General features: G+C 49.4%; 9 protein-coding genes across 9 annotated transcripts; 4 read left to right on the top strand and 5 right to left on the bottom strand.

Annotated features, from left to right (window-relative positions):
• Positions 1 to 822: 822 nt before the first annotated feature.
• BCR38DRAFT_331850 (Gtr1/RagA G protein conserved region-domain-containing protein) lies at positions 823 to 1,989 on the bottom strand (the record flags this gene model as incomplete). Its single annotated transcript, XM_040855096.1, has 3 exons — positions 823 to 966; positions 1,025 to 1,763; positions 1,910 to 1,989. 3 exons carry the CDS (start codon positions 1,987 to 1,989, stop codon positions 823 to 825), a joined length of 963 nt encoding a protein of 320 aa, XP_040721727.1.
• Positions 1,990 to 2,936: 947 nt separating this feature from the next.
• BCR38DRAFT_419021 (uncharacterized protein) lies at positions 2,937 to 4,500 on the bottom strand. The gene is made up of 2 exons (XM_040859272.1): positions 3,769 to 4,500; positions 2,937 to 3,703 (listed from the first exon to the last, which is right to left on the bottom strand). Exons 1-2 carry the CDS (start codon positions 4,369 to 4,371, stop codon positions 3,317 to 3,319), a joined length of 990 nt encoding a protein of 329 aa, XP_040721726.1. The 5' UTR covers positions 4,372 to 4,500; the 3' UTR covers positions 2,937 to 3,316.
• Positions 4,501 to 13,383: 8,883 nt separating this feature from the next.
• Positions 13,384 to 15,439, top strand: BCR38DRAFT_383364 (peptidase S8/S53 domain-containing protein). The gene is made up of 5 exons (XM_040857443.1): positions 13,384 to 13,997; positions 14,056 to 14,394; positions 14,495 to 14,630; positions 14,706 to 14,906; positions 14,973 to 15,439. The coding sequence occupies exons 1-5, from the start codon at positions 13,683 to 13,685 to the stop codon at positions 15,233 to 15,235; spliced, it is 1,254 nt and encodes a 417-aa protein (XP_040721725.1). The 5' UTR covers positions 13,384 to 13,682; the 3' UTR covers positions 15,236 to 15,439.
• A 549-nt stretch (positions 15,440 to 15,988) lies between these two features.
• Positions 15,989 to 18,053, top strand: BCR38DRAFT_383362 (signal recognition particle protein). Its single transcript, XM_040857442.1, has 2 exons — positions 15,989 to 16,159; positions 16,244 to 18,053. The coding sequence occupies exons 1-2, from the start codon at positions 16,082 to 16,084 to the stop codon at positions 17,729 to 17,731; spliced, it is 1,566 nt and encodes a 521-aa protein (XP_040721724.1). The 5' UTR covers positions 15,989 to 16,081; the 3' UTR covers positions 17,732 to 18,053.
• Positions 18,054 to 19,607: 1,554 nt separating this feature from the next.
• BCR38DRAFT_405131 (uncharacterized protein) lies at positions 19,608 to 20,829 on the top strand (the record flags this gene model as incomplete). The annotated part of the gene is made up of 2 exons (XM_040857930.1): positions 19,608 to 19,938; positions 20,072 to 20,829. 2 exons carry the CDS (start codon positions 19,608 to 19,610, stop codon positions 20,827 to 20,829), a joined length of 1,089 nt encoding a protein of 362 aa, XP_040721723.1.
• Positions 20,830 to 21,415: 586 nt separating this feature from the next.
• On the top strand, positions 21,416 to 21,807 carry BCR38DRAFT_480592 (uncharacterized protein; the record flags this gene model as incomplete). The annotated part of the gene is made up of 2 exons (XM_040863292.1): positions 21,416 to 21,648; positions 21,708 to 21,807. 2 exons carry the CDS (start codon positions 21,416 to 21,418, stop codon positions 21,805 to 21,807), a joined length of 333 nt encoding a protein of 110 aa, XP_040721722.1.
• A 598-nt stretch (positions 21,808 to 22,405) lies between these two features.
• BCR38DRAFT_463026 (beta-lactamase) lies at positions 22,406 to 24,499 on the bottom strand (the record flags this gene model as incomplete). The annotated part of the gene is made up of 5 exons (XM_040862629.1): positions 24,155 to 24,499; positions 23,587 to 24,122; positions 23,326 to 23,536; positions 23,175 to 23,278; positions 22,406 to 23,122 (listed from the first exon to the last, which is right to left on the bottom strand). Exons 1-5 carry the CDS (start codon positions 24,402 to 24,404, stop codon positions 22,406 to 22,408), a joined length of 1,818 nt encoding a protein of 605 aa, XP_040721721.1. The 5' UTR covers positions 24,405 to 24,499.
• An 886-nt stretch (positions 24,500 to 25,385) lies between these two features.
• On the bottom strand, positions 25,386 to 26,501 carry BCR38DRAFT_418999 (acyl-CoA N-acyltransferase). Its single transcript, XM_040859271.1, has one exon. The coding sequence runs from the start codon at positions 26,201 to 26,203 to the stop codon at positions 25,571 to 25,573; it is 633 nt and encodes a 210-aa protein (XP_040721720.1). The 5' UTR covers positions 26,204 to 26,501; the 3' UTR covers positions 25,386 to 25,570.
• Positions 26,495 to 27,525, bottom strand: BCR38DRAFT_418998 (uncharacterized protein). The gene is made up of 2 exons (XM_040859270.1): positions 27,076 to 27,525; positions 26,495 to 27,009 (listed from the first exon to the last, which is right to left on the bottom strand). The coding sequence occupies exons 1-2, from the start codon at positions 27,405 to 27,407 to the stop codon at positions 26,712 to 26,714; spliced, it is 630 nt and encodes a 209-aa protein (XP_040721719.1). The 5' UTR covers positions 27,408 to 27,525; the 3' UTR covers positions 26,495 to 26,711.
• Positions 27,526 to 27,702: the final 177 nt, after the last annotated feature.

Below are 27,702 nucleotides of genomic sequence, written 5' to 3'. Positions count from 1 at the left end.
ATTGCCCGGTGGAGCTGCCTATAAGGTCGTAGACGACCGGCAGATAGTGTAGCGATTGTGGGTTCAACCAATCATCGTCGTCTTTTCCGAGGCCATGATTCCGCTCCGTCAAAAGTAAACGCTGGCATCTGGCGGTGCACTCCCAGCTTTGTCAGGCGAACCTGCCTAATCTGGGGATCTGCGCCGATCGGCAGGAGAAATGTCCAGCATGTCGTCGGGTTTGGCGATTCAGGTTGCTGGACCCTGAGTGGGTTTTGCTATCAATCAAGCATGGTGATTGATAACCGTCTGTCTTGGCGGCTGCGCTCGGGGTCCCACGTGTGGCAGTTTGGACAACACGTTCTGAAGTTTGGACTCGGTTCGCGAAAGCTGCAATAGCTCGTGGCCATTGTTCCATTTATCATTGGTCGGACTGGTTCACTACAAGGGGGTTCGGCACCTTTGGCGTGCTATTGCTGGCGCTGCACGGCATCCACCACTTTGATTCAGCATTTGAGTGGTTCTCCACCACGGTGCCCGCGAAGATCCGAATGAGATCTCGCGACGTTGGTCATGTCAAGCGCTGTCCGATTTAAGTCTCGGTTAAAGTGTAGCACGAAGGCGCCACTGGCTGAACAGTAGACACACACGACAAACGACGAACTTATTAAACAACTCGTCCATAACCAGACCCTAGCTCTGGGGACGTAGAATCCGTCATGCATCTCTCACCCCTCAGAAGCCGCGCGCATGATCCAAAGTCGGAAGGCAGCGGTGTAATCCACGCCAGAGCCATGAATATCAACGTACTCGTCAGTCATGAGTAACCCACATTAGGTTGGCTCAATCCCGGCCCTGCGCATTGGCTGCGACAGGACCGTCCAAGAACTTGAAGCTCTCCCTGGCGATCTGGCAGTTGAGCTTCGCTGAGTTAAAGCGTGCCTCGCCAGGTGGGAGAATGACCATCAAGTAGGTATTCGTGGTGAACTAAGATATTGTCAGTCGGGATCACGCGGGTTAGTTATTGATGATGGAATCCACCCACCTTGAGGCAGAATATGGAGAAACGACCACCGCATTTGTGCTCCATTAGTAAAAACTGCTCGGCATTACGGGGTGTCCCGGTGAAGCGGCTTATGCTCTGCTTGAAATGCTTTAGGATGTTGGAGATGCGTTCTTGGCGGTCTAAGGTCGGGTTGTTCTGGCCCTCGTCAGACGTCCAATTGGATACAACTAGGAAGCTGGTTCGCTCAAAGAGTAGCAACTCCTCTGCCTCGATCAAGATGCCCAAAGACTCGAGTTGTGACTCAATAACTGACAGGTTCGGCACCAGGTCATGAATAATGCTTGCCCAGGCCTTGTAGAGCGACTGATCCCATATCGACGTCGCGAACGGCGTGAGGTCGACCTCGCCCGTGAATCCCGTGGATTGCACAAACTCGGTTGTCTTCTGTCGTACCAACCTGACGCGTTCCATAAACACCTGCTCGCGCGCTTGTGGTGGGCTCAGGTCCATCTTGTGAATGAGTACGTAGATCTTCGCAGTGGGCGAGAACTGGCAGAGCGCTGATATTATCGAGACGTAGGTGGCCATGTCCCTGTCCACATCCCGAGACTCTATATCGAAGACATAGATGAGAACGCCCACATTGGAGAAGACGTGTACGCGTTGCTGGGAGAGGTAGTTCTCCATGAATGCCTCCTGACCCCCACAATCCCACAGATTGAGGGTCAAGTTGCCGAGAAACTTGACATGGGACAGGTCGATATCGATAGTTGCACCACTGCATTGAGCCGCTTGTCAGCGAATATCCAATTTTGTGGCCGCTGATGACCACCGATAAACTATGGGCGAGGAAGGACGCGAGGGCGCGGGGGCGCGGGGGCGCGGGGCTGCGGGTGTATCGCGTAGATATCAGTTCAAACTCACAGTCGGCGCGTGTCCCTTGCAATGTAGTTGCTGAAAATGATGCTTCGCATGCTGGATTTGCCAGAGCCGCTCTTGCCCATGAGGAGGACTTTCTTCTTCTTAGGTTTCCTGACCTCGCTCCGGACGTCGCTACTCATCGCACTCGGCGAAGGGGTCGAAGCCTCCATTTCCGACATTTCGCCTGTCGCAACTCTAGATTGACTACTAAGGCTGTGGGTATTTGTCTCTCGTCGTGTAGATCGCGTCGCGTTCTCTTGCAACTGCGAAAGATAGTCGGCCGGGTCGAGTCCATGCAGTGAGGTAGTCGCGTTGCTTCGAAAACGGCGTGCGCAGTCAATAGTCCTCAATAGCGGAGCATGATCAATTGGGGACGTCGTCCTCGTCCTACCACAGCCCTAGATAAGCTGCTAGTACGAAAACTTCTCGTGGCTTGGTTGGTAATAGCCCGTTGAATCGCAGGGCGCTTTTCGACAAGATGGACGAGGGGCAGGGTGAGCTGCAATGGTGGGGTCGGTGAACGAAGACAGCTGTGTCTCGCAGCTTGAGCTCCAGTGCTCGGTGCTCCAAGTTGTCTTACCTCTTCTGTTAGTTGCATATGATATCATCGGACCGTTTACACTCCACCTATTGCATACACGAACATCATACCTCATTCACATTCAAGTGCATGAATTTTAGTATTATTTTACCTCCATGCTATCCTTCTCTTTTCGTAAAGCATGTGGAATCAAGCTTCAAGTATCTGGGCTTAAAAGTTCCTGATGTCGGTGGCCTAGGTGTGAAGGGAACTTGTGCACAGACTCGGGTATAGGTCGAGTGGCTGGCAGCTAGCGTAGGCCAAGATGGTGAGCCTCGGTTAACTATAATTCGGCCATCTTTTACTCTTAATGGTGCTATATGTAGAAAGCTTTCATGGCGCAGCGGCATCTCTAGTTCACAGGGTCTAGGTACATGATACCGAAGACATACGTGGGTGCATCAAAACAAAACCGACTATCAATGTATAGAGTATTCTTCAGGAAGAAGTTTGGGTTCTGTATGGGTTACGAATCGGGGAAACCTGAACGAAGAAGTTCTGCTTTATAAGGGATTGGGAGTGGGCAAACACGTCGCTATTGGTGTGAGGGATCGAGGAACCAAATAAACAACACAGTGACCAGGCGGATAAATAGGATAACCCAATGTCCTAGTGTAGTAAATTGGCATTGAAAATAGACCACGACCACATCAAAGACGTCAAACTAACCGACATTGGAACATTATCGTTCGTAATGACATCATTCGCGTCCCTCGCCTCGAGTGTCTCATGATCTTTCTCACTCGCCTTTCACTGCTAATAGTAGTTACTCCCTGTGATCTCTTCAACGAAACGCTGAGAACATATGCACATATAGATTTTGAAGGGCATCAATACGCACGACGCTTATCGTATGGTGGGCGGCAGGGAATCTGACCGAAAGGGATCGAAGGTAACGTCGGTCCCGGAAGTAGTGGACGCCCTCCCTTGCCATGTTGTAGGCCTCGAGAGCTACGCATAACTTTTTGCCGGGCGTCCTGATACTGAACGATCAACAGGGCGAAATTAATACCTAGCTTGAATCGCGAGGACCCGGCGACAAAGCGATGAGACCGCAAAAATAGCGGGTGGCGAAAGATACCGATTTTGCCGACGAGTGGTAGGTATATGATAGATACCATAGACCCCTCTATAGGACTTGCAATAACAGCATTCAGATGCAAGCAGGAAAAGGGAGTGTTGGGTAAGGGGTGGGGGGAGGAATAAGCGAAATGCCTCTGAGGTTGTTTGTCATTATGTCAGCACCGCACCGCCTACCAGCAGACTGTGGCATCCGGCCTACCAAAATGTTTCCTTGTTTCCGAAGATTAGTAGAAATCGATCCCTGGGTAGGTATATGCCCTCCCATTGAGATCTTAGACATGTTTGCGACAAAATGTTCCGCGGTGAGAATGAACCAACACTGCTTATGTACCCAGGTATCTTCTCGTATCTGGACAAATCGCACAGTATGGTCTCCCTTAAATCGATCTATCGAGATGATGGCACATTCCTTTCCAACTGCCAACCAATAGCGGTTAGTCCAAGGAAAAGAATGTCGGCATGGGAAATTGGAAGCATAGAACCCGCCGCGCAATTTATTCTTTTTCAAACCGAGTCGTGATGATGAAATACTGATGGCGCGATCGCTCAGCTGGCTTGCGAAATACAGACTGTATGACCGAGCTCTGTGGCTTTCTTTCTTCATTCGAGCATGCAAATCTATCACGCGCAGTATGGTGGAAAATCTCGCGAGCATTATATCGCTTGTCGTGGTTACGGACGGAAGTCGAAATGTGGGGTTTTGACGATGGGCGGGAGTCATTGTCGAAGTATAAGACCCTGACAACATCAAGTGTGCGACTACAAGTTTCTCTGTCTTATCACTCACCTTCCAAGCCATCATACGAGCTCATAATTATATTGCATACTCTCCAACAGTTTTCTTAGCTCCACTTGGATTTTATGTTCCCGTTGAAGGAGCAAAAGGAGGGCACATATGCCTAACCTGTATGTATTGTAGCTAACTCTGGTCCTCTCTTCGAGGGTCTATGTATGGAAACAAAAGGGTTCTTATATAGTCAATGAATGGTAGACTTGCTGATTAATTCAGACAAGTTGTAGAAGCATATAGATAAGTAGGGAATGTTCTATCCTCGCCACATTTCTCGTAATAGAGGTATGTGGGGATGGTCGCCGTTCTAGGTGGCGATAGTGGCAAGTATAGGACCCACATGGCCCACAGGGCCCATATTGTCCAACTGCTCCTCTTCAACATGCCCGATTCAGGACCTGATCCTGAGCCGGGTGCAGTGATCGCAGACGTCGTGTTATACGTGTAATGGACACTTCGAAAAATCCTTCGCCAGATTGATTAGAGAGTACTATTAAAAACAAGGATCCTTCTTCATCGAGAACGTAATGGCATTTGTTTCGATATTTGAACAGAGACAACCAGCAGGTGAACCACTGGACCAGCCCTAGTTGGAAGAAGTTCTATATCGAATGCTCCAAACGAAAAGCTCCACGTCAAAAGAACCTACAGGAAAAGAGATTATTTTGTTTGAAGGCTGAATGAAGCAAAATATGATAAATGACTGCAGGAGGAAACTAGCTAATAGTCATATTGGAAGGGCCGACTAAGAAGTTCTCGCTGACATATGATATCTCGGTAAACATTCTAGGCGTAATAGAAAACACCCCCGAGTTAGTATAGTTCACATTTAAGAACGAAAAAAAACATCCTTACAAACGAAAAAGGATTCAATGCCATAACGCGGTTTGATAAGGTTAAGGATGGCGAGGTTCAATTCATGTTCATGCACTTCAAGGAGCTGTGCCCACACACCATCCGCTACAAGGAGGTAACGGAAATGAATAGAATCCTGGAAGAGATAAAACAAAGTTTGCTTGAATTAATCAATATGAGCCGCAAGAATGATGGGGATATTAGGAAAGCAGACGGTGTTAAGTATGCTCGTCGCGACGGCTTCGGCAGGTTTGACGAACCCCGAGAAAGCATGCAAAATATCGAAAAGTTCGAACCTATCACTTCCCCATGGTCGGAATTTGCCCTTTAGTCATCGAAAAGAAATATCGAATCAAAAGTAATTTTCGGGCGAACTTCTGCCATGTGTGTATCCGCGGAAACCCGAGGAAATTTGATCTAACTTTTACTGAGAATCCCCCTGGCGAATAAGTTCAAGTCGCTCAGTACCACTGAGAATTGCATACTCAGCCTTGACGACATCCATTAGGGTCTCCATCGCGCTCTTGCAACTACCATTGACGTATCGTAACCTCAACCGCAGCCGATTGAAAACACCACCACCACCACCAGAAGCTCCGTCGACTGTTTGGGCCACTAGCTTCAGAAAGTTCTAGAGTCTAACACTGGAAGATCCTTGTTGGTGAGTTCTATCCGACTTGGTGACTTTTTGATCTTGAGGAGATCGAGCTCTTCCCTGCAAAGGATCATGAATTTGAGCGAATTTTGGTCCAAATATAGCCAACATTTCAGGATGAAGAATTGCATTAGATCAATTTCACTCATGAACAGCTGCAAAATTGTAGAATGACTACCCTCCTTATGTCGACCAGACAATAGAACTGGTAGGAAAACTGCGGTACAGGTCCTCAGCAAAGCTGAATCATCCACAGCTGCAGAATGCCGACCAGGCACCATTTTGGCTTGTCTCTCAGCTCTGCTTACATTTCGGTGTTTTTCTGTTTATTGTTTCTTATATCTCTTATAGTATGGCATTTAAGCGCCGACCTCAGTTGTTGCTTTTCTCTCATTCTTACAATCACTACTTGCTGGTTCATAGGATTTCTTAGTCGATATTGGGGAAGACTGCAATATGTGTTTGGTCTTGGCCGAATCGAGTTTTCCAGCTCTTAATGGTTGAACCACTCTTGGTTAGCTCATAGCAACTCGTTCATTGGCTAAGTCTCCTAGTTGAGACAATACGTCCACTCGTCGCTTGTTTGATAGCTGCTATCAACAAATGAAAGCTGAATTACTACCTTTTAATATAATATTAAAAAAAGTTATAACAAGCGTTATCGCAGGGAAGGGCTTATTTCCTCGCTAACTTCAGATTTCTGACTACTTTCTCCATTAACGTACCATCCCCCACCACCCCACCGGTAACCAAATTAGCAGCACCTACACTATAATTACTTCAACTTCAATTATACGGATCTTAATAGAAATTGAAGCTATTTACAAGCCGATTGCACGAATAAATAGCGAATTGAATAAAGTTTTCAATTTAGCATTTTTAGAAAGGTTACACGATACTCCACATCGGTACTACGGAGTTCCGGCAGCCGTAAAATTCTGATTCTATTACTTTTGAGGCCACGATGCCCCTTTGACTATTATTCTATAAGTACTACGCTTCAGTACACCAAAATGCCGCGCCGTAGCTGGACAGAGGACCAGATAGCTGAGGCTATTCTAGATGTTACCGATAATGGCCTGTCGCAGTACAAATCCGCCCAGAAGCATGGAGTGCCGCAGCAGACCCTTTCCGACAGAATCAAAGGCAAAGGGTGGCCAGACAACCCTATACCGACCAGAAAGCGGGTTTCTATAGCCCAAGAAAGCTGTATAGTTGACTGGATTATCAGGAAAGAGTCCTTGGGATATGCCCCTACGCACAATCACGTACGCGCTTGCGTTTCTACACTTCTGGCTCAACAGGGGGATACCAACGAATTAGGGAAGAATTGGCTCAACCGATTTGTCTCTAGATATCCAGAAATTCGTACCAAGATGGGTAGAAAGCAGGAGACAGCTCGATTCAACTCGTTTACACCAAAAGCCGTACATTGGTACTTTGATATCCGTGAGAGAGAATACGGCTGGATTAAGCCAGAAAATACAGTTTATGTCGATAAGGGAGGCATAATGGCTGGCTTTGGTAACTATCTATTAGTCTCTTAGGCAATTATCTATGCTAATTACTATACTATAGGCCTTGAAGGGCTCGTATTGGGGAGTTCTGACGCCCAACAGAAGGCTATAATTAAGAGCTCACAGGGCCGTAGTTGGACTACCTTTATTGAAGCCACTATAGCCGATGACCGCCTTCTAGAGCCAGGTATAGTGTTCAAGGGCAAAGAGCTCCAAAAACAGTGGTTCATTGACCAATTCTGAGAGATCTGTCCCCACTGGCGCTATATAACGTCACCAAATGGCTGGACAGACAACCATATAGGCCATCAGTGGCTTATTGACGTATACTTGCCTCAGACGCAGCCAGCAGATCCCTCTGATGCTAGGCTAATTATACTAGATGGCCATGGATCCCACGCCTCTGTAAGTCTTCTAGTTATTGCAGTATAACTGTACTAACTGGGCTATATAGGATGAGTGGATGACTACGTGCTTTATGTACAATGTATACTGTTGTTACTTACCGGCACACACTTCCCATGGCTTACAGCCAAATGAAAATGGCCCCTTTAACGTATTGAAGTCGGCCTATAGGGCGGAAGTCAATAAATTGGATAGAATGACGGATGCGGCGCCAGTTGATAAAGCAGGGTTAGCCATCGATCGAGCGCTCGCCGATCCCCTCGGCGAGCCTTGGCGCCAAGAACGAGCGTATCGCCGAGTGGGTCTGGCATACTCAAGATCTCGACGAGTGATAATGGCTTTGCAAATTCTCGCGGCGAGAGGTATTGACCTGGATCACTCGCTAAGTCTCGGCGAGAGTAGGGCGCCCCTGGAAGTTACTAGGGGTCGGGCCCTGTTGACAGGGGTTGAAGCTAAGAAAGTGGAGCTAGAGTGGTATCGTGACCCTATTTTGATGTTTAGGACCGTTAGAGTCCCCTAACTAATTGCCAATAAAGCCAATGCCTCGCAATCTCCAATTCCGACCGATTTACAGGATAACGTTGACCTGTTCTTCGATGATAATGTTAGCCTGATTAGATCTTCAAGTATGGCCTTACTACCAATGATTGGCGCGTGATCCGGGCTATTCAGCTCGTATTAAGGGACTTCGCAGTTATCTCAAAAAGCCTGCAATCGCGCGCTGTTGTCAACGATGACGAGGAGGGCAAGGCCGGCGGCATGTGGGATTACTTCCCTTCATTCGAGATCTTGCTTGACCATCTCGAGCGCTCTGCCAATGAGGGCGTTGTCTATATAGAAAAGAGGTCTCACAATGGTCAGTTAAATGGTGAAGATATACCAATCTTTGAAGGTATGGCGCTTAACTTTTCCCTTAGCTAGTACTAATACGCGATTTCTTTACAGGACTTGACCTTAAAACGCGCCGCACACTCCAGGTTTTTTTGCGTCTTGGTTGGAAAAAGCTCGACGAGTTCTATACCAAGATGACGGGGCTCGCGTACTATGCTGCCGTAATGGGCAAGCTAAGGATGGAGTGGGTTAATAACTATAGTACCAAGTAAGTTAGCGTGCTCTTGTGCGATAATGACTAATTAGAGATGTGCCATAGGGACGTAATTACCAGCGAGCGTCCATCTGAGCAGAGCGTGGCCTCGATGAGCTTTGCTCAAAGACGTCTATTCTTTAGGCAACGTAGTAACAACTCCACGATACCCGACCCCGGTACGCAAAGCATACAGAATACCCAGGCGACAAGAAGGACGAAGATATACAAGTCTAGGGCGAAGCGTCCGGCCCAAGTTACCCAACCGCTGCCGCCAATCGAAGATGAGCTCGATCTATACCTCGCCGAGCCAGTCTGCGACATCGCAGTATACAAGGATAACCCAATACGATGGTGGAGGGATGTTGGTCAGCGACGTTTTCCTCGGCTTAGCTATATGGCTATAGATTACCTTACTATACCTCCGTCAACATGCGAGACTGAGCGTCAATTCAACAGCGCAGGGCATATGTTGAGTCCGTTGAGGAATCGCCTAAGCCGATGGATCGTATCACAGGCCCAGAGCATACGGTCTTAGAGTCTGAATGGCGTGTACACACCACACATTCCCCTCCATTTGGTGGATAACAATGATTGGCGGCTTGTTGTAAGAGCAGCTGGCCTCTCAGGGCTGGACGACGAGGTTATGTAGTAATACCAAAACACCAAAAACTATCACCATTCTCGCCGAGCGACCCACCTAGCGATACGTCAACGCTCGACAAGCGTCCTTAAGGCCGCTCGCTGGTCAGCGAGCGAGAGTGGGTCAAAATGCCAGCGATACGATCGATGGCTAACCCTGTGATAAAGTCAACTTTATCCGGTGTTATAGTACTGCACGCAAGGCTATAACCGATAAGGTCATTAAACCTGGCTGGAGAACTACTGGAAATTGGCCAATTTCAAGGGCCAAGGCACTACGGCATCCAGAAATCCAGGTAGATGTTGATAAAAGGGGCACTCCACCGCCGCCACAAGCCCCTGGACTTGACAGTGATTCTATACCCCGTACGAGCCGTCAAATCCGCAACTTTGCGAACAAGTCAAGCCCACATAGCCGCTATAGGCTACAGAAGGTTGCCAAGGGGGTTGAAGCCTTAGAGGCAGAGTTGGTAGCCGAACGCACTAAGGCTACGGCATTACAGGAGGAACTAGACCGCTTGAAAAGGGATAAAAAGCGCAAGTCACTGCCAAATCCGAATCGCCGTTTTGTAACAGTATCAGAAGCACTAGCTACAGGGGAGCCTATACCCCCTAATAACCGTCAAGAACCAGCCAATAATGGGAAAGTTGTGGAAGTTGAGGATGAAGGGGTTGATTCATCAGAATCAAAGGCTACGGCCGATGATTTGCCGGCCGCTGTAGTCACACGAAGTGGTTGTACAGTCAAGAGGTGGCAATATTCTTAAACCCCATAACAATAGCTACATAATGGTATAACTACGGTATAAATAGCTTCAATATGTACGGAATTATGTGTACGTAAAAATGTAGTGTTTTTGCAGTATTGTGCTCAATTAACGTTACCGGTGGGGTGGTGTTACCGGTGGGGTGGTGGGGGATGGTATACAGTCAGGCTTCTCTGCAACTGGAATATACCCATTAGATCCATCGTGACCTCAGCCGACGATAGCCCCCCTGTCAGAACGACCAACTACACCACCAACAGCTGGTAATTGGCTTGGTCCGATAATAATAGCGACGCCAGTGACTAGCTTAGTAGCTAGGGAGAGTCTGGCAGCGATTACGCCATTGCGATCGTCGCAACGGCTATTGTTTCGGAAGCTGACTCGTCGGCTAGATGTACAGAGCGTCGAGGTCACTACTTTGACCCAACGTGTACACGCATTAGAAGCCGAGATAACTTCGTTACGCCCCAAACCACGTAAGAAGGTACGATTAGGGCCTAATGAACGATTTGGTAACATTGTACAGATTAAGGAAGCGATGGATCGAGCCCTTGAAGTAGAACGGCAACGAGACCAGGTACAACGTCGGAATCAGGTAATACTGGACCCAGCTAAGTCGTCAGAATCTATCAGATCTATACCTCAGGAAGCCCTAGAGCACAGCTTTCTATTAGAGCTGGTTGTACCTGAATAGCTATAACGTAGTCCACGGTCCAATTGCACACTTCGGCAGATTTTCGTACGCTACCACTTTGACCTGCGGTTTTTCACCACATAACTATGGTTGGTTCTTGGAATGAAAGTGATATGATTCTAGCATTACATGCGCTTCAATCTGATCCAAAATTAAGTGTACGTCGCGCTGGTCAGATCTATAACATACCTTTTAGAACCCTTGCGTATCGACGCGACGGTAAAACCGCTCGAGCGATTACGCGATCGCCAACGCAAAAGTTGACTCCTTCCGAAGAAGAGGCAATCGTACGACATATAACCGACCTAGATTCGCGGGCATTTCCTCCCCGATTGAGTGGTGTTGAAGATATGGCCAACCGATTACTTCGAAGTCGCGACGCGGACGCGTCGGCGTCAACTGGGCCTCGAGCTTCGTAAGACGACAACCAGACCTCCGGACGCGTTTAAATCGAAGGATCGACTATCAGAGAGTCCTCTGCGAAATACGCGATCCAGGAGGAGGATATCTACAACTTCGACGAGACCGGTTTTGTGATGGGCCAAATCTCGTCCGAAATGGTCGTGACGACTTCTGATCGGCGCGGAAGGCCTAGAGCAGCCCAGCAAGGAAATCGGGAATGGGTTACAGTTATTCAAGGCGTTGGGTCGTCCGGTTATGCCCTCCCTCCGTACATCATTTTCGCTGGCAAAACCCACCTCTCTTCATGGTACGAAAACAGCCCATTACCGCCTGATTGGGTTATCGCAGTTACTAAAAATGGCTGGACTACGAACGAGAGAGGCGAAGATTGGATAAAACACTTCGATCATCACACCAAGTGTCGTACGAAAGGTACTCATCGCCTATTGATCCTCGACGGTCACGAAAGCCATCACTCGACCGATTTCGAGGTATATTGCAAAGCTAACAATATCGTCACGCTTTGTATGCCTCCTCATTCGTCGCATAAGCTCCAGCCTCTTGATGTTGGTTGTTTTCGCGGGTTAAAAAGAGCGTACGGAAAAGAAATCGAAGATCTCATGCGAGCACATATAAGTCCTATCTCGAAAGAAGACTTTTTACCGGCGTTTTTAAACACGTACAAGGCAAATGAGACCTTAAGTCGACGTCGCCGTGCGAAGAAAAAACAGCTACAGAGTGGAGGGTCACTTCGTATACAAGCTGGACAGGACCTACAGTCTCAACGAGAGGTTGATGGGCAGTTACATGACGAATTTCGTCAAATTGGTGGTCGTACGAGGCGGCGAATTGCGCGTGTACGGCGCTTTAGAATCTGCGGCGAGCCCGGACATAATGCGCGCACTTGTGGAAATGATGTAGAGACGTCTGAAGATAACGATTCTGAGTAGTTTCAATTGATGATAGGCGTTGTGGTTGAATTCACTTATACATTGTCGTATAAGGTCTGCCAAAGTGTGCAATTGGACCGTGGACTACGTTAATAGTACGTTGAATACACTGTTTCGAATACCTTCAATTGGATTGCAATATGTGGCCGGAAAGGTGGGTGGCCGGAAAGGTGGGTGGCCGGAAAGGTGGGGTTGTACGTTATTCCCATTTCCTTTACTGTTATCATTTGTATAAGAAAATATGTTATCTCGCCAAGGCGGCAATTGGACCAGTGCCGTGCTTGAGCTGTTCGCGCATTTCTCGTATCCCGGGTTTATGCGCAGAAGAAGCAGGTTAGAGTCGTTTAAAGTGACATCGCCAGTAAGCTTGGCACAACGGTTCCAGAGCTGAAAAAATGGACCTTCCCAGTTAAGCATCTAACTCCCGAGACATCGCGGCAGCCAAGAAACGGATCCGCGTCTTGGAATGAAGCTTATCAAGTAAAACATCGTGCCTTGCGACAAATTTAGTTGGCCGAACACAAGGTCGAAGCTTATGTTGACTTAGCATCCACAGAAATGATAGGTAACCGTGTACAGACCTACAGCCTAATATCAATGGTTGCATTGCATTGCATTGCAGGACCTCGAAAGTAACTCAAAGTCAGAGCAGCGACGTCTAGTACAATTCCAGACCCAGGTGCAAACAATATTATACAAAAGATATATGAATCTAAACCGAGGAACTAACACTAAGACCTCATGCAGTTACCTATATCCTGTATTATAACATGATGTAAGACATCTCACCCTAGAATTGATTTTCGAGAGTATGTCATTATTTGACCCCTCCCGGCGCGTGCTCATTTGCTGCATTGGGAACTTGGGCCCACGGTATAAGAATTGTCAGTGCCGAGCGGGATGCCTACCCACTGTCTCTTTGCTATTCATCCACCCCGGACCGCCAAGACTGCAGATATGCAAGCGAACCAGCCGGAAGCCGCAGGCTTCCATGCGTGTGCGGTTGCGGCTTGTAATTCATAGAATACGGGCATCCAACTTCCTTTCCCTTTTGAGAATCATGCATCCATACTCAGTGGCTTGGTCCGCCTCGGGCCAAGGACTGCTAGAGGTGTTTAGGAAGCTTGAACTGATCTCACGGGAACGTATTTCTTGGCTATAATCACGCAAGTAAGAGCAATAAGTTAGCTTCACGATATTGATGACGGCTTCATCGGCATCTTCTATGCTCCGCCGGAACAAATACGGTGGCTATATAAGTGTAGAGAACGCCATCTCTTGTCAACGAACAGAAGCACCACCAACAGCCTCAAGCCTCTCAATTAGTCTCACCATCATTCCAACCTTCCACAATGGCCAGCATCCTCCGTCTTGCTCTCTTTGTCGGAGCTCTTCTCCCGGCTGCCCTCACTGCTCCCACAGCTGCTCCCGCTGCCGCTCAACAGAAGCGTGAGGTTATCCCTGGAAAATACCTCGTTACTCTCAAGACCGGCGCCACCGTCAGCGATGTCGAGTCTCACTTGACCTGGGTCAGCGACGTCCACCGACGCAGCCTGAGCAAGCGTGACACGGCCGGCGTGGAGAAGACTTATAACATCAGCTCTTGGAGTGCTTACGCCGGTGAATTTGACGATGAGACCATCGCGGAGATCAAGAACAGCCCAGAGGTATATCTACCCATTCTTGAAACACCCTCAAGGATACCTATACTAATACAAATTGCAGGTTGCCGAAGTTGAGGAAGACCAAGTCTGGTATCTCTGGGATGCCGTGGAGGATAAGGTCTCCGACAGAGCATTGACTACCCAATCTGGTGCTCCCTGGGGGCTCGGAACGATCTCCCACAGAACTAGTGGCTCGACTAGTTACGTCTATGACACCTCTGCAGGTGCCGGTACTTACGGCTACGTGGTCGACAGCGGCATCCAGGTTGCGCACAGCCAATTTGGCGGCAGGGCAACCCTTGGATACAACGCCGTCGGCGGCTCCCACGTTGATACTCTGGGCCATGGAACACACGTTGCTGGCACTATCGGGGGCTCGACCTATGGTATTGCTAAGCAGGTTAGTCATGTCTTCAGAACTGATGTTGTCGGAAAATCCATACCGCACCAATGCCCCATTTTGGCGTGCCGAAAGCAGTGGCTGACTATGTGTATCCCAGGCCAACCTCATCTCCGTCAAGGTATTCGCAGGTAGAGAGGGCACCACATCGACTATTCTTGCCGGGTACAACTGGGCCGTCAACGACATTATCTCTAAGAGCCGCCAAAAACGCTCTGCCATCAACCTGTCGCTCGGTACTTCTCAAATTTCCTTTCCCCATGATACAGAACCCCCGCGGTGCAACAATGTGCTGACTTAAAGAATTTCAGGCGGAGGTGCCTCTTCGGCATGGACTAACGCAGTTCAGGCTGCTTACACCTCGGGCGTCCTCACGGTTGCCGCAGCGGGTAACGGAGACGAATTCGGCAACCCCCTTCCCGTATCCTCCCAGTCTCCTGCCAACGCCCCTAACGCCATCACTGTTGGAGCGATTGACTCGAGCTGGCGGCCCGCTTCTTTCTCCAACTACGGTACGTTTTCACAAACCGACTTTTCCTATTCTAACACCGATTACTAATATGCTTTGTTTTGAATAGGTGCTGGTGTCGACATTATGGCCCCTGGTGTAAGCGTTCTGTCCTCGTGGATTGGATCCAACACGGCTACTTCAACCATCAGCGGAACTTCCATGGCGTGTCCCCATGTCGTGGGACTCGCTCTGTACCTCCAGGCTTTGGAGAACCTCAGCACACCTGCCGCTGTAACCAGCCGTATCAAGGCTCTGGGGACTTCTGGCAAAATTACCGGCACCTTGAGGGGCAGTCCCAACCTTGTTGCGTACAACGGCAACGGTGGTTAAGTCAACTTAATTGTTTGTGGTGTGAGAGCTTGTCGAGGAGCTTGCTGATTTGGTGGGTCGATATAAGAAGGGTGAGAAGGGTGGAATGTGGATGTTCTTGTATATGACGAGTAATGTCACGTACTGAATTGTGTATGTCAACTCGCCTGAGCCATAATGAAGTGAAAGGCTCAGAAGCTTTGCGTACAGACAGCTTCTGAAATGTCAACTATCTACTATATGTAAAACTGCTACATCATCAAATGTGTATTTTGTTTCTGTCTATTTTGAGAAATGAACCTCAAATGATGGCAGCATATGCCTAGAGAGACATGTCACGCACAATATATATGTCCATACCATTTTGTATACTTCTGTCAAGTGGCTATTCTCAGCATCGGCATGATGTAGGAAGAAAGTGAAATCCAGTGAAAAGGCGCTGCTCCAAAGCATCCCAACGATTTGCAGGTTACTGGATGGAGCCATATTGTTGAAGTTTCAATTGGCTGGGCAATTAGATGATCAGAACAAGGGCTAAATTAGGACTCTATCATGAAGGTGTACCTTTCCAGCCGACTTGTAAAGTTCACTACTTGTCAGGGGCTGACCGATAGGCTTCAGGGTTAGGGTTAAGCTTAGCTTGGCTCGCTTTGGGCTCTGGCCAGGGTTGGGGCTGGGTTAGGCAATCCGACAGGACATCGGAGAAACCCAAGCTCCTACCCCACGTTTTAGCAGGATCCACCCAGCAAGGTTCCACCATGATTTGGTCAACTGCGAACTTGGGAACATTGATCGCCACGGCTATCTTTATACATACAGGATACGACAATTTGGATTTGCGACGGCACCTCGCCGCCCACTTCCATCATGGTTCTTCAAGATCTAGGGCGGCGCATCAGCACCGCCTTGAATGATGTCACGCGCGCGCCGAATCTCGACGAGAAGGTATGTTCTTTCCAATGCGCTCGACGACAATACAAATCGCCCCACCACCGTCCCTCCGCTGACGTCGTTTCTGTCCATGTCTAGGCTTTCAAGACCATGCTCAATGAGATCTCGGCCGCCCTCCTAGAAGCCGATGTAAACGTGCGACTTGTCAGTCGACTCCAGACCTCGATACGGAGCGCCGTAAACTTCAAAGACCTACCGCCGGGGGTCAACAAGAAACGCCTGATTCAGAAGGCCGTCTTCGACGAACTCGTCAAGCTCGTGGATCCACATGCCGAGCCCTTCAAGCCTAAGAAAGGCAAGTCTAATGTCATCATGTTTGTCGGTTTGCAGGGTGCCGGAAAAACGACAACGTGTACCAAGCTTGCGCGACATTATATGGCTAGGGGGTTCAAGGCCTGTCTTGTGTGCGCCGACACCTTCCGTGCCGGTGCTTTTGACCAGCTCAAGCAGAATGCTGTCAAGGCCAAAATCCCGTACTATGGTTCTCTGACGGAGACGGATCCCGCTGTTGTCGCGAGGGACGGTGTGGCCCAGTTCAAGAAAGAGAAGTTCGAGATTATCATCGTCGATACGTCAGGTCGGCATCGCCAGGAAGCGGCCCTGTTCCAAGAGATGACGGATATCCAAAGGGCGGTCAAACCAGACGAGACCATCATGGTGCTCGACTCTTCCATCGGTCAACAAGCTGAAGCACAAGCCAAGGCCTTCAAAGATGCTGCGGACTTTGGGGCCATTATCATCACGAAAACAGACGGCCACGCAAGTGGTGGTGGCGCCATCTCCGCCGTTGCAGCCACACATACACCAATCGTCTTCATAGGTACCGGTGAACACATGCTGGATCTCGAGCGTTTCTCGCCGCAACAATTTGTCAACAAGCTATTGGGAATGGGCGACATGGCTGGACTCGTGGAGCACGTCCAGTCATTAAAACTCGACCAAAAGGACACAATCAAGCACATCACCGAAGGAATCTTTACTATCCGCGATCTACGCGATCAGCTGGGCAACATAATGAAGATGGGCCCACTTTCCAAGATCAGCGGCATGATCCCGGGGATGGCCAACATGCCAGGCATGGACCAGATGGATAACGAAGAAAGCAGCGCGAAGCTCAAGCGCATGATCTACATCTGTGACAGCATGACGGAGAAGGAGCTCGACAGCGATGGCAAGATGTTCGTCGACCAGCCCACGCGTATGACACGTGTTGCCTGCGGCGCTGGCGTCAGTGTCCGCGAGGTCGAGGACTTGCTCACGCAGCAGCGCATGATGGCGGGTATGGCCAAGAAGATGGGCGGTAGTATGAAGAATATGCAGCGTGCGCAACAGGCTATGGGCGGCGGGAACAAGGCCCAGCAAATGGCGGCTATGCAGAAGCGGTTGCAGAGTATGGGTGGTGCCGGCGCTGGAGGCATGCCTGACATGGCGGCCCTCGCTCGTATGATGGGCGGCGGCGCTGGTGGTGGCATGCCTGGAGGGATGGATATCCAGAACATGATGAAGAGCATGGGCATGGGAGGTATGATGGGTGGTGGTGGTGGTGGCCGGGGTGGCAGGAGGTGATCAGCGACAAGTTGTACGAATACAGCTTCTTACCATTGGCACTTTCGGGTTGCTGAATAGTTGGCAATTCGTGCCGTAGACGTCGACGATTTGGGCCATTGCACATCCCACGGACCCTCTTTGAAGGCCCAAAGCCTCTACTAAAGTCCCGAATCGAACCAAAGTTTGCGGCATAGGCCGGCGTTAGATTACTGGTCCAACAATGCCACCAGCTTACACCAGATGTCTCATGTAGCGACTGTAGTGGCTGTATCGCCCGTATTATGGCTTGGCAGCACACAGTCCTTCTATAGTCAAAATCGAACTGCTCAGTTACCAAATGAAAGGAACTTCCAACGTCATGAAGGCCGCTGATTAATGAAGCGAAGTAACTTACGACAACAAAGGCTTACTGTCTAACCCAACGAGAGCAGCCCGTACTTAATCTGAACTAATTTAACTCTGGTATGTCGCATGTCACTTAGGCACACGAGTGTATCATATGTCCAACAATGTCGACCACGCTGAACTTGCAGAACCGTTGGGCAGTGCGGTATCTAAACCTCCCCAAAGCTCGCCCCGGTGCTGTTGTGGATGCTATCTACGTGTTCGTTCCCAGAATCAAGTAAATCCAATTTGTAATCATCAGCATAGGGGTTAGGAGGCCGTCCAGTTTTGTTCCTCCGTTGGAAGATCAGGTTTGGCCCAAGTCGTCGAGCCCTGCGTCACTGCAGCCTGTCTTCTCGTCTCGTGGTTGCTAGACGGCGATGATGGAACTTTCGTGTCTTCGGATAGGAGGTCCCCTTTTGACTCTGCAGATCGGTCATCTTCTTCGTCCGGTCGTGCGATGATCTGCGGTTCTCACCAGATTCTCCGTCCTATCTCCCAAGTGGCATGGCCGCCCTAGAGTTGCACATGAGCCCGTGGCGGTCGTCTGTACTCGCAATGAACTCGTCAACGGACAGGAAAGCTACCTTGAGATCGTCATGACATGAAATCGCATTGAAAATGATTCGTACCTACACCATGAGTAGCTGCCAGTCCTAGTTTCCTCTTTTGGGGTCGATGGGTTTTATGCTGGTCTGCTGTGAGATTTCACTGAACAGTCTCCCACAGACACGAAAGGTGGCGAGATAGTGGAAAGACACACCCGCGGTTTCCGAATCAAGACCTCAGAGGAGATCTCTTAGAAGGTCCGTGGTATTGGTCTTGCTATTTGCATTTCGTCGAACGTTGGCTCTAATCCTGGGCGAACAGAAGCCATTCCATTCTTTCACCTGGAGCAGGACCTTCTTTACCTTGAAGGTTATCTCGACGTCTTGGTCGGTCAGGTTGGCATGATGGAAAGCACGAACAAAGCGGCTTTTGGATATGTCAAACGTGGGACAGAGGAATCCCCCAGACTTCAGAATCAATGCTTTGATATGCTCATCGCCGGTCTTAGGACAACAACACAGGGGAAGAACGCTGAAATTCCCTGAAAAGTCCCCGCGACGGCGTGTTGGTGTACTCAAGTGCCTTGAAGGCATCCCCCTTGCTTTCACAGATTGGACAAATGGCTCGTGAAGGTGATGGCGAGAATTGTGGACTCCGCATGAAAACATAGCAAACTTGGATGGATTACATCGTCTACGATCTCATTGGTAGGAAACCCTGCGGATTGCCGAATGGCCGATATGGCTGGGGCGAAAGGTTGATGTTTTCGTAGTGTAGAGCCAAGCGACATTGCACAGTGTACAGACGGGTGGCCGCGGAAACCGAAACCTGAGAAATCAATCTTCCACTCAGCTTCGGATAATTGCTATACAAAGTTGCGATGCTCAGTCGTCTAATGTTAAATTGTCTTCATCAGCTCAACTATACTTTCAACTATACGATAGATCAACCGCCAACCAAGATGTCTTCATCTAACCCAGTTAACCACTTACACGACATCATACTCACACCGACTGCCATGACCACAGCAGCCCTTTTCACGGGCGCTATCGTTGTTCTTATCTACCTCCTCTACCAATGCTCCCTCCCCAAGCCTATTCCCGGAATTCCACACAACCAGACCTCTCTCGATAGCCCCCTAGGCGACTTCCCCAAAATGCTGCAATACATGCACGAAATGGGCAACTCGCTCTGCTTCTGCTTCTCTTCTCACGTGCAGAAACACAACTCCCCCATAACGCAAATATTAATTCGCCCCTTCACCCGTCCTATGGTCCTACTAGCCGACTTCCGTGAGTCCCAGGACATCCTTATGCGTCGGGGTAAGGAACTCGACCGGTCACCCATCATGGGGGATTTGTTTGGCGGGTTTCTGCCTGATCATCATATACATTCGGAGGTTGTTGCAGGATCTGATGTCGCCAGGGTTTTTGCACCGGGTGGCTGGGCCGGCGATTGATGTTAATGCCTCGAGACTCATTGAATTGTGGAAGGTGAAATCCGGAATGGCGGCTGGGAGTCCGTTCAGCGCAAATGTTGATGTGTACCAGGCTGCTTTGGATGCCGTCTTTGGGTTTGCGTTCGGGAAGGACTTTCCACACAGTGCTACAAGGCCTAAGCTGGAGTTACTCAAGGGCTTGGATGCAGAGTCAGTGGAACGGATTCGTCGTAAAGGGGAGAAGGGTGATGATGAGCCGATAGAATTTTCAGGGGCTGAGACGGATGAGGTTATTACCGCAACGCTCGACCTAGCCATCATGCTCGGCACTGGTCCCAGCCTGTTGAGCCCCGCGATTGACATCCCTGAGGACTTGAGGAGAGAAACCAGCCAACTTGCGAAGAAAGAGGGAAAGGGTCGAGCTTGGGATCCGGAAGATATTGGGGTGTTCAAACCGGAGCGATGGCTGGTCTCTGCACCGAAGGGCCATCGAGAGCAGAGTGGTTTCGAAGTTGAGTTTGACGCCGCGGCGGGACCACAGCTTTCGTTCTCGCTTGGCACGAGGGGGTATTTCGGCAAGAGATTGGCATACCTTGAGTTGAGGATTTTGATCACGTTGATTGTGTGGAATTTTGAGTTGCTGCCGTGCCCGAAAGAGTTGTCTAGTTATAACTCAACTTTAGGTATCACCAATAAGCCGAACCAGTGTTATGTAAGGTTAAGGAAGGTGGACCATACCCTATGATCAGAACCGTCCCATACTGTTTCGAAGAGCTCACTACAGGTATTAGACCCAACGCTACACCTAGCACATAGACGGTGTGCCAACGTATACAATCATGAGCATTGAATGGTACCATAATCTGGAAAATATTATCTGGAGACACTATGCGGTGTTTCTTTCAAAGGGTCTTCAAGTATCAGATTTGCTGACTTTTATAACAGTAGAGGAAAATAGCAAAGGCACTCCAGACACGTTGTTTGTGAGTGGTGGAAAACAAAACAATAAGCAAACAGGCATAGCTACAATGTTTTTTCAATGTCACTCAAAGCGTTGACTGAGACTATGTCTGTTTAAGAACAAAAATTTAGTATGTTATAACAATACTTGATCGTCTTATTGACCGGAACATGGGTTGTCCATGATAAACACCGTAATTGGTTATAGACACTACCCACTAATTCCTGAGTATCCTCTCTTGCCGTTCGTCTAACTATATATACATGGAGGCCCTCGCAGTGTTCTATTGTAACCAAATTAACAGCAATCCCAATCACCCTTGACGAACACAACGAACCCATACAAAACTAGTATAACGGTGTCAGAAAATATGGACCTGCGTGCCAGCAAACGACGAAAAACTGATGCCTACCCCACGAAACAGCAACGGTGCCACCTAGACTTCGAGATCTACGAGGAAGACCCCGAGGGCAGCGCTGTCACACACAATGAGTCCCCCCTACAGCGAGGCTTCGTGTCCCCCCATCCTCCAGCGGGTATTTCCTCGCGCCGCGCAACTCCAACGAGACGTGGCCCGGTAGATGCCGACCCAAATACGGAGGCGTACAACTTTTTTGTTGTGCGTAGATCCTCTGCTGACATTACTGACAACCGACCAGCAGATGGCCCATCCACGACCCAAACTCGCACGCCTCGCCCCCGCAGCTTCTATGTAACGACGCCTACTCGCCAATCCAGTTCAGCGACTGGAGGACGTCTTGATGCCTACAACAGACGCCAGGATTCCGAGCGCCCCAGCGAAGAAGTTCTGGGTAGCTCACTGCATAGAGCCGAGTTTCTGCGCGATGAAGCTGGATGCGGACGTGAAAGCGGGAATCAGAATGCACCGTATTCAGGAGAACTCGTGCGCCGGCTCAGCCTGCGAGTTTCGCAGGCGGGTCGACGCATCTCGGCTACTGCGCAGAGGGCAGGGAGGAATATAATAGAGGCGATTCTAGTGTTGAGACCGGGGAGACGGGGTGATAAGGACGGTGCGGACAAGGAAGAGAGGAGAGACTAGTATCCTATCATGTGGGTTTGAGATCCTCGCCGAGGGCGAGTGGATGTTTGTGTCGGGTGAATGGTTGACATGGTAAGTGAATACCTGTACACTTGGAATTAGTATTAGCCTCGCTTTGCGATACGTTATGTAAAGCTTACATATGTATATGAATTGACGAGCTAGTACCAAAAGCTAGGTAAATCATTCAATGTGACTATTAGGCCCATGCAAATTCAACTTGTACCGTGCATTGTAAATGCGATTGTTTCTCAGGTCCGCCAGTGTAATCTCATGTGATAACCAACTTCGATATCTCCATCAACAACAACCATTTGGCTCATTCATAGCCAGCACTGGGAACGAGCTGACCTTCCCTGTCAAATCTAGTAATCGACCTAGCAACTCTGCTCTGCCTTTCAATTTTATACCATCTGCCTCCCTCCCACGCAGCACTTCCAGCAGTTGCAGTCGCGATAATGTGACCTCCAAGTCCGCATCTCCCCCTTCATAACTACTACTCAAGCGACGATGATGCAACACCCCATTACTCACAGTATGCCTCCACCTCATTTCCTCATCCGCAATATCAAAATCAATCACAAATCCCTCTCCGTCCGCAGCCCTTTCACCGTCAATCTCTACTGAAATGATATCAAACCATTGATCAATCGACATATTCGGCCCAATTGGACCCCTTCCGCCCGCCGGCACTTTGCTTCCTGTTCTCAGCTCCCGTGCTCCGACAAGGTAGAAGTTCCGCCATGTAGCGTTTTCAGCCCTATAGGCCAATTGCTCGAAGGTCGAAGCCAGGAGAAGTTTACATTTCTTGTGCTCTGGGAAGGCAGCCACCGCGTGTCCCAGAAGCGTGGCGGCGAATCGGAGGTCATTTTTTGCAATGTACATCTCCGCTTTAATACAGAGATTGTCGAGGCCACCTAGGCATTCAACGTACCGGGCTCCTTCGGCGGCGGGAGTGTGTTCCCAGAGATGGGCGGGGTTGCCGTCAAACCATGTCATGTATTTCTGGTAAATACCCTGGGAGTGTGTGAATTTTCATAATGTCTGCTTCAGCAAGAAATTGTCATACCTTCACATTGTGGCTCACTGAACCATAGAACCCTTGGCAATGCCACTCACTTTGCAACTTTGGTGGGAGACTGATCTTTTCAGCGATTTCAATGCCCGTCATACCTGCCGGATGTTAATATTGTCTCACAATGGTGGAACCTCGTGCTTACCAAGATTCATCATGCGGACAGTTTGGTCGTGCAAATATCCGTACAGATCTCTCTGCTTCTCAATGCGAGTAATGAGATCCTTGCGCCCCCAAGTAGGCCAGTTGTGACTCCCAAAGACGACATCAGAGTTTTCTCCAAATAGCACAATCGCCTCGTCAAGATACCGAGACCACGCTTTGGCATCTCGAACTTGGGCACCTCGTAATGTAACCTGATTTGGTGAGAATGGAAACCAAGTGTCAGAGTCAACTTTCTGCTTACAATATTATGCAAACAGTTCGTCGCCGTCTCCGGAAGACACAGAGCCTTGAAGTCAGGAAAATGGAAGTTGATCTCAGCAGGCGCTTCAGAGCCCGGCACCATCTGGAACACAATCCTAACTCCATCAACCAAAATTTCTTCCCCAGTACGCTGAATCAACTTGTTCGGCGAAATCAGCGACTGTGTCCCCAAACTCAACGCCATCCCTAAGCCCACTCCAACCTGCCCCTCCGGCCCCCTCGGCAGACCCCGCCCATACATAAACGCAGCCCTCTGCCTCATCGCGGGACCAGCAAGAATGCTTTCACTCATAACCGCTTCCATGAACCCTTCCGGCGCAATTATGGGTATATCATGCTTCTCCCTATCCATGGGCACAATCCCACCAGCGCCCATATAATGATCCACATGTGAATGCGAATATAGCATCCCCGTCACCTTTCTCCCCTTCCCCCGATGCTTCTGGTACAGCTCCAACGCCGCAGCAGCGCACTCGCACGATATTAGTGGGTCGATGACGATAACTCCCTCTTGCCCTCGACGAGAGTCATGTTGGAGATGTCGAAACCGCGTACTTGGCAGATGCCGGGGACGATCTCGTAGAGGCCTTGTTTGAGATTTAGTTGGCCTTGGCGCCAGAGTTTGGGGTTGGCAGTGGGGGGACATTCCTGGTCGAGCATAAAGTTGAACTCCTCGAGGTCCCAGACGACTTGGCCTGCGCCGTTTTTGATGATGCAGGGTTCGAGCTTGGCGATGAAGCCGCGGGAGGCGTCGGTGAAGTCACGCCTGTCTTCGAATGATGGTTCGGGAGCCATCATTGTGCTTACTTTTTAGATGGTTGAGTAAGGGCAAGGGTGACAAGAAAGAGTCCACACTGGGGGTAGTTGACGATTGACAATCAAGCGACACTATCAGATCCGACGAGGGGCGCTTTATAGACGACGATTACCCCAGAACAAATAACTATTTGAGCCATGCCCAAACAGCATAGTCCAGCCGAGCACGTAGCTATCAACCTACTGGCCCGAAGGGAATTGTGGGCATATCTTTGGTTAACCCCGAGAGCCGAGTCGGAGCCGTCCTGCGTGGCGGCGTGGTTGCGGGGTGGGTTGCGATCACGGCGACAACAGTGATGTTTCGGAACAGGGTGAACTCATAATGGACTTATTCTGAAGCCTTCTCGTGAAATTTTAGAATCAAGTAAGCTTTAATATGTAATTTAACAACAATATGTTTAGTGACACAATCTGACGAATAATCGACTTTGAGACTTTCTTTCACCATCGGACGACTTGAACAGACCCTTTGAAGTTTTTAGTTTATTCTATTTTATTTTCAATTATACGGCTTAACCACCAAAAAACACCAGCTTAACCCATAAAGTCCAACTCGCAGTACAAATTATCACCTTTATTTATATATTCTTCACACTTGCCACAATGGCATTCCTCTTTGAAGTCGCTGCCCCTTAGCAGATTGTTATCATCTGTGCCGTTGTTTGGCTCGTCCAACGTGCCTAACTTCCGGAACGGCATGCACTGGTTAGGACAAGGCTTAGGTGTAATTCTTCGGACAGCTCTGATGTTATGGTAAGGGTCGTGGCCGCGTGTGAGTTCTTCCCACTGACAGTCGGGACACCACTTGTAGCCGCGGCTTACTTCGTGGCCACAGATGTAGTGCTTGTTTAATTCCATGCAATTCTTTTTCTATGCATATTGGGTCGGGGAAGGCAGTAGATTAATCGTAGTAAGCAACGAAGAGTAATATTCGGGGAGGGTTCATTATGTAGAGTGAAGGATGGGAACGAGATTATATAATTATATCCGCCAATGCCGATTTAAGACACCTAGACAAGTCACCCAAGACGTCCGGCGGCGACTAAGTCAATAAAACCAGCAATTTCTACGCTTTGGTATAGCTGTGTATTATCCAATCCATCATTTACGATTTCAACAAGTGATTCCATGTACACTGAATCGCCCCTTCACGGGCACAGTTTTCCAGCCTTCGCTTTCCTCAACATGAAACACTCCGTATGCCCTTTCAACGTCCAGACCTCGATATCCTCAAAGCCGTACCTCCGATAGATCGGCGCCCCCGACGGACTGGCAACCAGATACGCCTCAAGTCCATCTGCATCGGCCCTATCCAACCCCCACTTCACCAACATTCCTCCCGCTCCCCTCCCCTGCACCTCCGTCTTCACCCCAATAAGCCCCAAACACCAATGTCTCCGCATCCCCATATGCTCCTCCTGCTTCTGAGCTATCGTCTCGAAGAACTCCTTAGCGAGTTCCGTATCCCCGTCCTCGGGAAACGGTAGCTGTGCTGGTTTCTGGTAATTTGAATCAGATCCAGGTTTGGGGTCAGGACCGTTCCATTTGGCGAATGCGATGATCTTCTCTGGCGTTGGTGAGGAAGAATCGGTGATGACATGGAAATACGCCCGCGGGTTCGAGATCTCGGCACTGAGGGTGTTGAAAATGAAGGATTGCGCATGTGGCGAGGAGGCGGGGAAGATGCGCGTGTTAGTGCCGTGATTCTGGAACGCATCGAAGAAGACTGCGCACATGGCGGGGGTATCGGCGCTGGTGGCCGGGCGCATTGTAAGACCCATGTTGATATTTTTGAATTTGGATATCGGCTGTGGAAATGTGGATAACACTGCGGCTGTAACGATAGAGGTATCTCAGGAGTTCACAGACGGCTAGGTCATTGAAACATCATTTTGCAAAACATTTTGTCGAGATCTCAGTATGACTCACTCGAAATCCTTCGCGTGTGTGGTACCCAAGCAAACGTTTCATTGGTGTCTACTATTGGGTTTTCGGGGCGGCCGGATCCCGGGCGGCGTAACGTCAGATGTCAAGTGAAGCGGGAACAAATGATGAGTCCGGTCAACGCGAGCATAGTCTAGTACAATGAGAGTTCCCGATTTACCAGCGTTACATTTGTCTGGGTTATGCGAGATGAAATATATAAAGGATTCCAACTTGACGGCGACTCCGATGCCTATTTCATTTATTTCTTCTTGTCGTTTAGCGTCCCGCACAACTACCGACCAAACCATATTTAGAACCCCATACTAACTTGCGTCAGGTAACTCCATCCCATCATCTAATGTCTCACTGACAGTCCGCCTTGAAGCTCTTCCAAGGTCCAGGGTTAATGGGGTGTTCTCCAGCAGGATAGCACGGTCCAACGGACGCATCGCCATTAGGCGGGTTGATAGACCAGAACTGGTCGTCATCGTCGCACGTAAGACTGTTGGCATACAGGTCAAAGGAACAGTAGTGGTCCTCCTCCCACCACAGGCTGTACATGTCGGTGCCGCCGTTCCAGATGTACAGCTCACCTGTGCAGTCGCGGCTATAGGGATAGGCGTGGACTTCGGTGCCGGTGCGTTTAGTCAAGGAGTCGGTACTGGGAGGTTGAGTGTTAGTGATGTTTGATAGAAGGGCCTCTGGGTGGTCGGGTAGTGAGATCTACCTGTTGTACGGAGGCTCATCGTAGCGGGCGACTCGAGGCTCAGGGAGTGGCTTGGCGGTCATGGCGAAGGCGAGCTCAGCGCCGAGGTAGGCCGGGGCGAGGGAAGATTTGACGAACAGCATTTTGAAGAGATGAATATTTGACGGAAGTAGTGAGAATGGTAGGACGGTGTACCTGTTTGATGTTCTGCTGGGGGCCTCGTATGATGAGCAGGTCTGAGAATATCTTGATTTCGGAAGCGTGAGCCTTCTTATACTTAATTTCCTCCTCTCGGGGGGAGGGGAGATGTTAATTTGGGCCTCCAATCTCGCAAAGCCTTGCCCTGTTGACATATACAGGTTCGGTTTGTCAAGGTCACATCGTGGCTATAACAACTTAAGCGATCGTCATTGGAGATCCTGGCTAGAATAGCTCCATTTCATTTTCCCAGCGGGTTTCTCGAAATACTCCTTGTATGTACTACTAAACGCCCTGGCGTATCTTGTAGCTACATAATATCGAGTTCTATGTACAACTACAGCGGGCTGTCGCAATAAAATATGCCAACTTTAGCCAATATCAGGTATAAAAGGGGTGGGCAATGCCCAGGGGTCTGTAACCTTTTTGATGGAGCTACAGGTTGTCCTT

This window comes from Pseudomassariella vexata (genome assembly GCF_002105095.1).
Source record: "Pseudomassariella vexata strain CBS 129021 chromosome Unknown BCR38scaffold_1, whole genome shotgun sequence".
Taxonomy (NCBI): domain Eukaryota; kingdom Fungi; phylum Ascomycota; class Sordariomycetes; order Amphisphaeriales; family Pseudomassariaceae; genus Pseudomassariella; species Pseudomassariella vexata.
This window is presented reverse-complemented; position numbering and strand designations above follow the sequence as displayed.

Bases quoted from the DNA above. Each gene is read 5' to 3' on its own strand.
- BCR38DRAFT_419021 (XM_040859272.1), bottom strand. From the start codon at position 4,371: ATGATGGCTTGGAAGGTGAGTGATAAGACAGAGAAACTTGTAGTCGCA. The intron at 3,704-3,768 runs GTAGGCCGGATG...AAACAACCTCAG, and splicing joins GGAAACAAGGAAACATTTTG to AGGCATTTCGCTTATTCCTC.
- BCR38DRAFT_383364 (XM_040857443.1), top strand. From the start codon at position 13,683: ATGGCCAGCATCCTCCGTCTTGCTCTCTTTGTCGGAGCTCTTCTCCCG. The intron at 13,998-14,055 runs GTATATCTACCC...TACAAATTGCAG, and splicing joins AGATCAAGAACAGCCCAGAG to GTTGCCGAAGTTGAGGAAGA. The intron at 14,907-14,972 runs GTACGTTTTCAC...TGTTTTGAATAG, and splicing joins CGCTTCTTTCTCCAACTACG to GTGCTGGTGTCGACATTATG.
- BCR38DRAFT_418998 (XM_040859270.1), bottom strand. From the start codon at position 27,407: ATGTCAACAGGGCAAGGCTTTGCGAGATTGGAGGCCCAAATTAACATC. The intron at 27,010-27,075 runs GTAGATCTCACT...TCAACCTCCCAG, and splicing joins GATGAGCCTCCGTACAACAG to TACCGACTCCTTGACTAAAC.
- BCR38DRAFT_383362 (XM_040857442.1), top strand. From the start codon at position 16,082: ATGGTTCTTCAAGATCTAGGGCGGCGCATCAGCACCGCCTTGAATGAT. The intron at 16,160-16,243 runs GTATGTTCTTTC...GTCCATGTCTAG, and splicing joins CGCCGAATCTCGACGAGAAG to GCTTTCAAGACCATGCTCAA.
- BCR38DRAFT_418999 (XM_040859271.1), bottom strand. From the start codon at position 26,203: ATGGGTCTTACAATGCGCCCGGCCACCAGCGCCGATACCCCCGCCATG.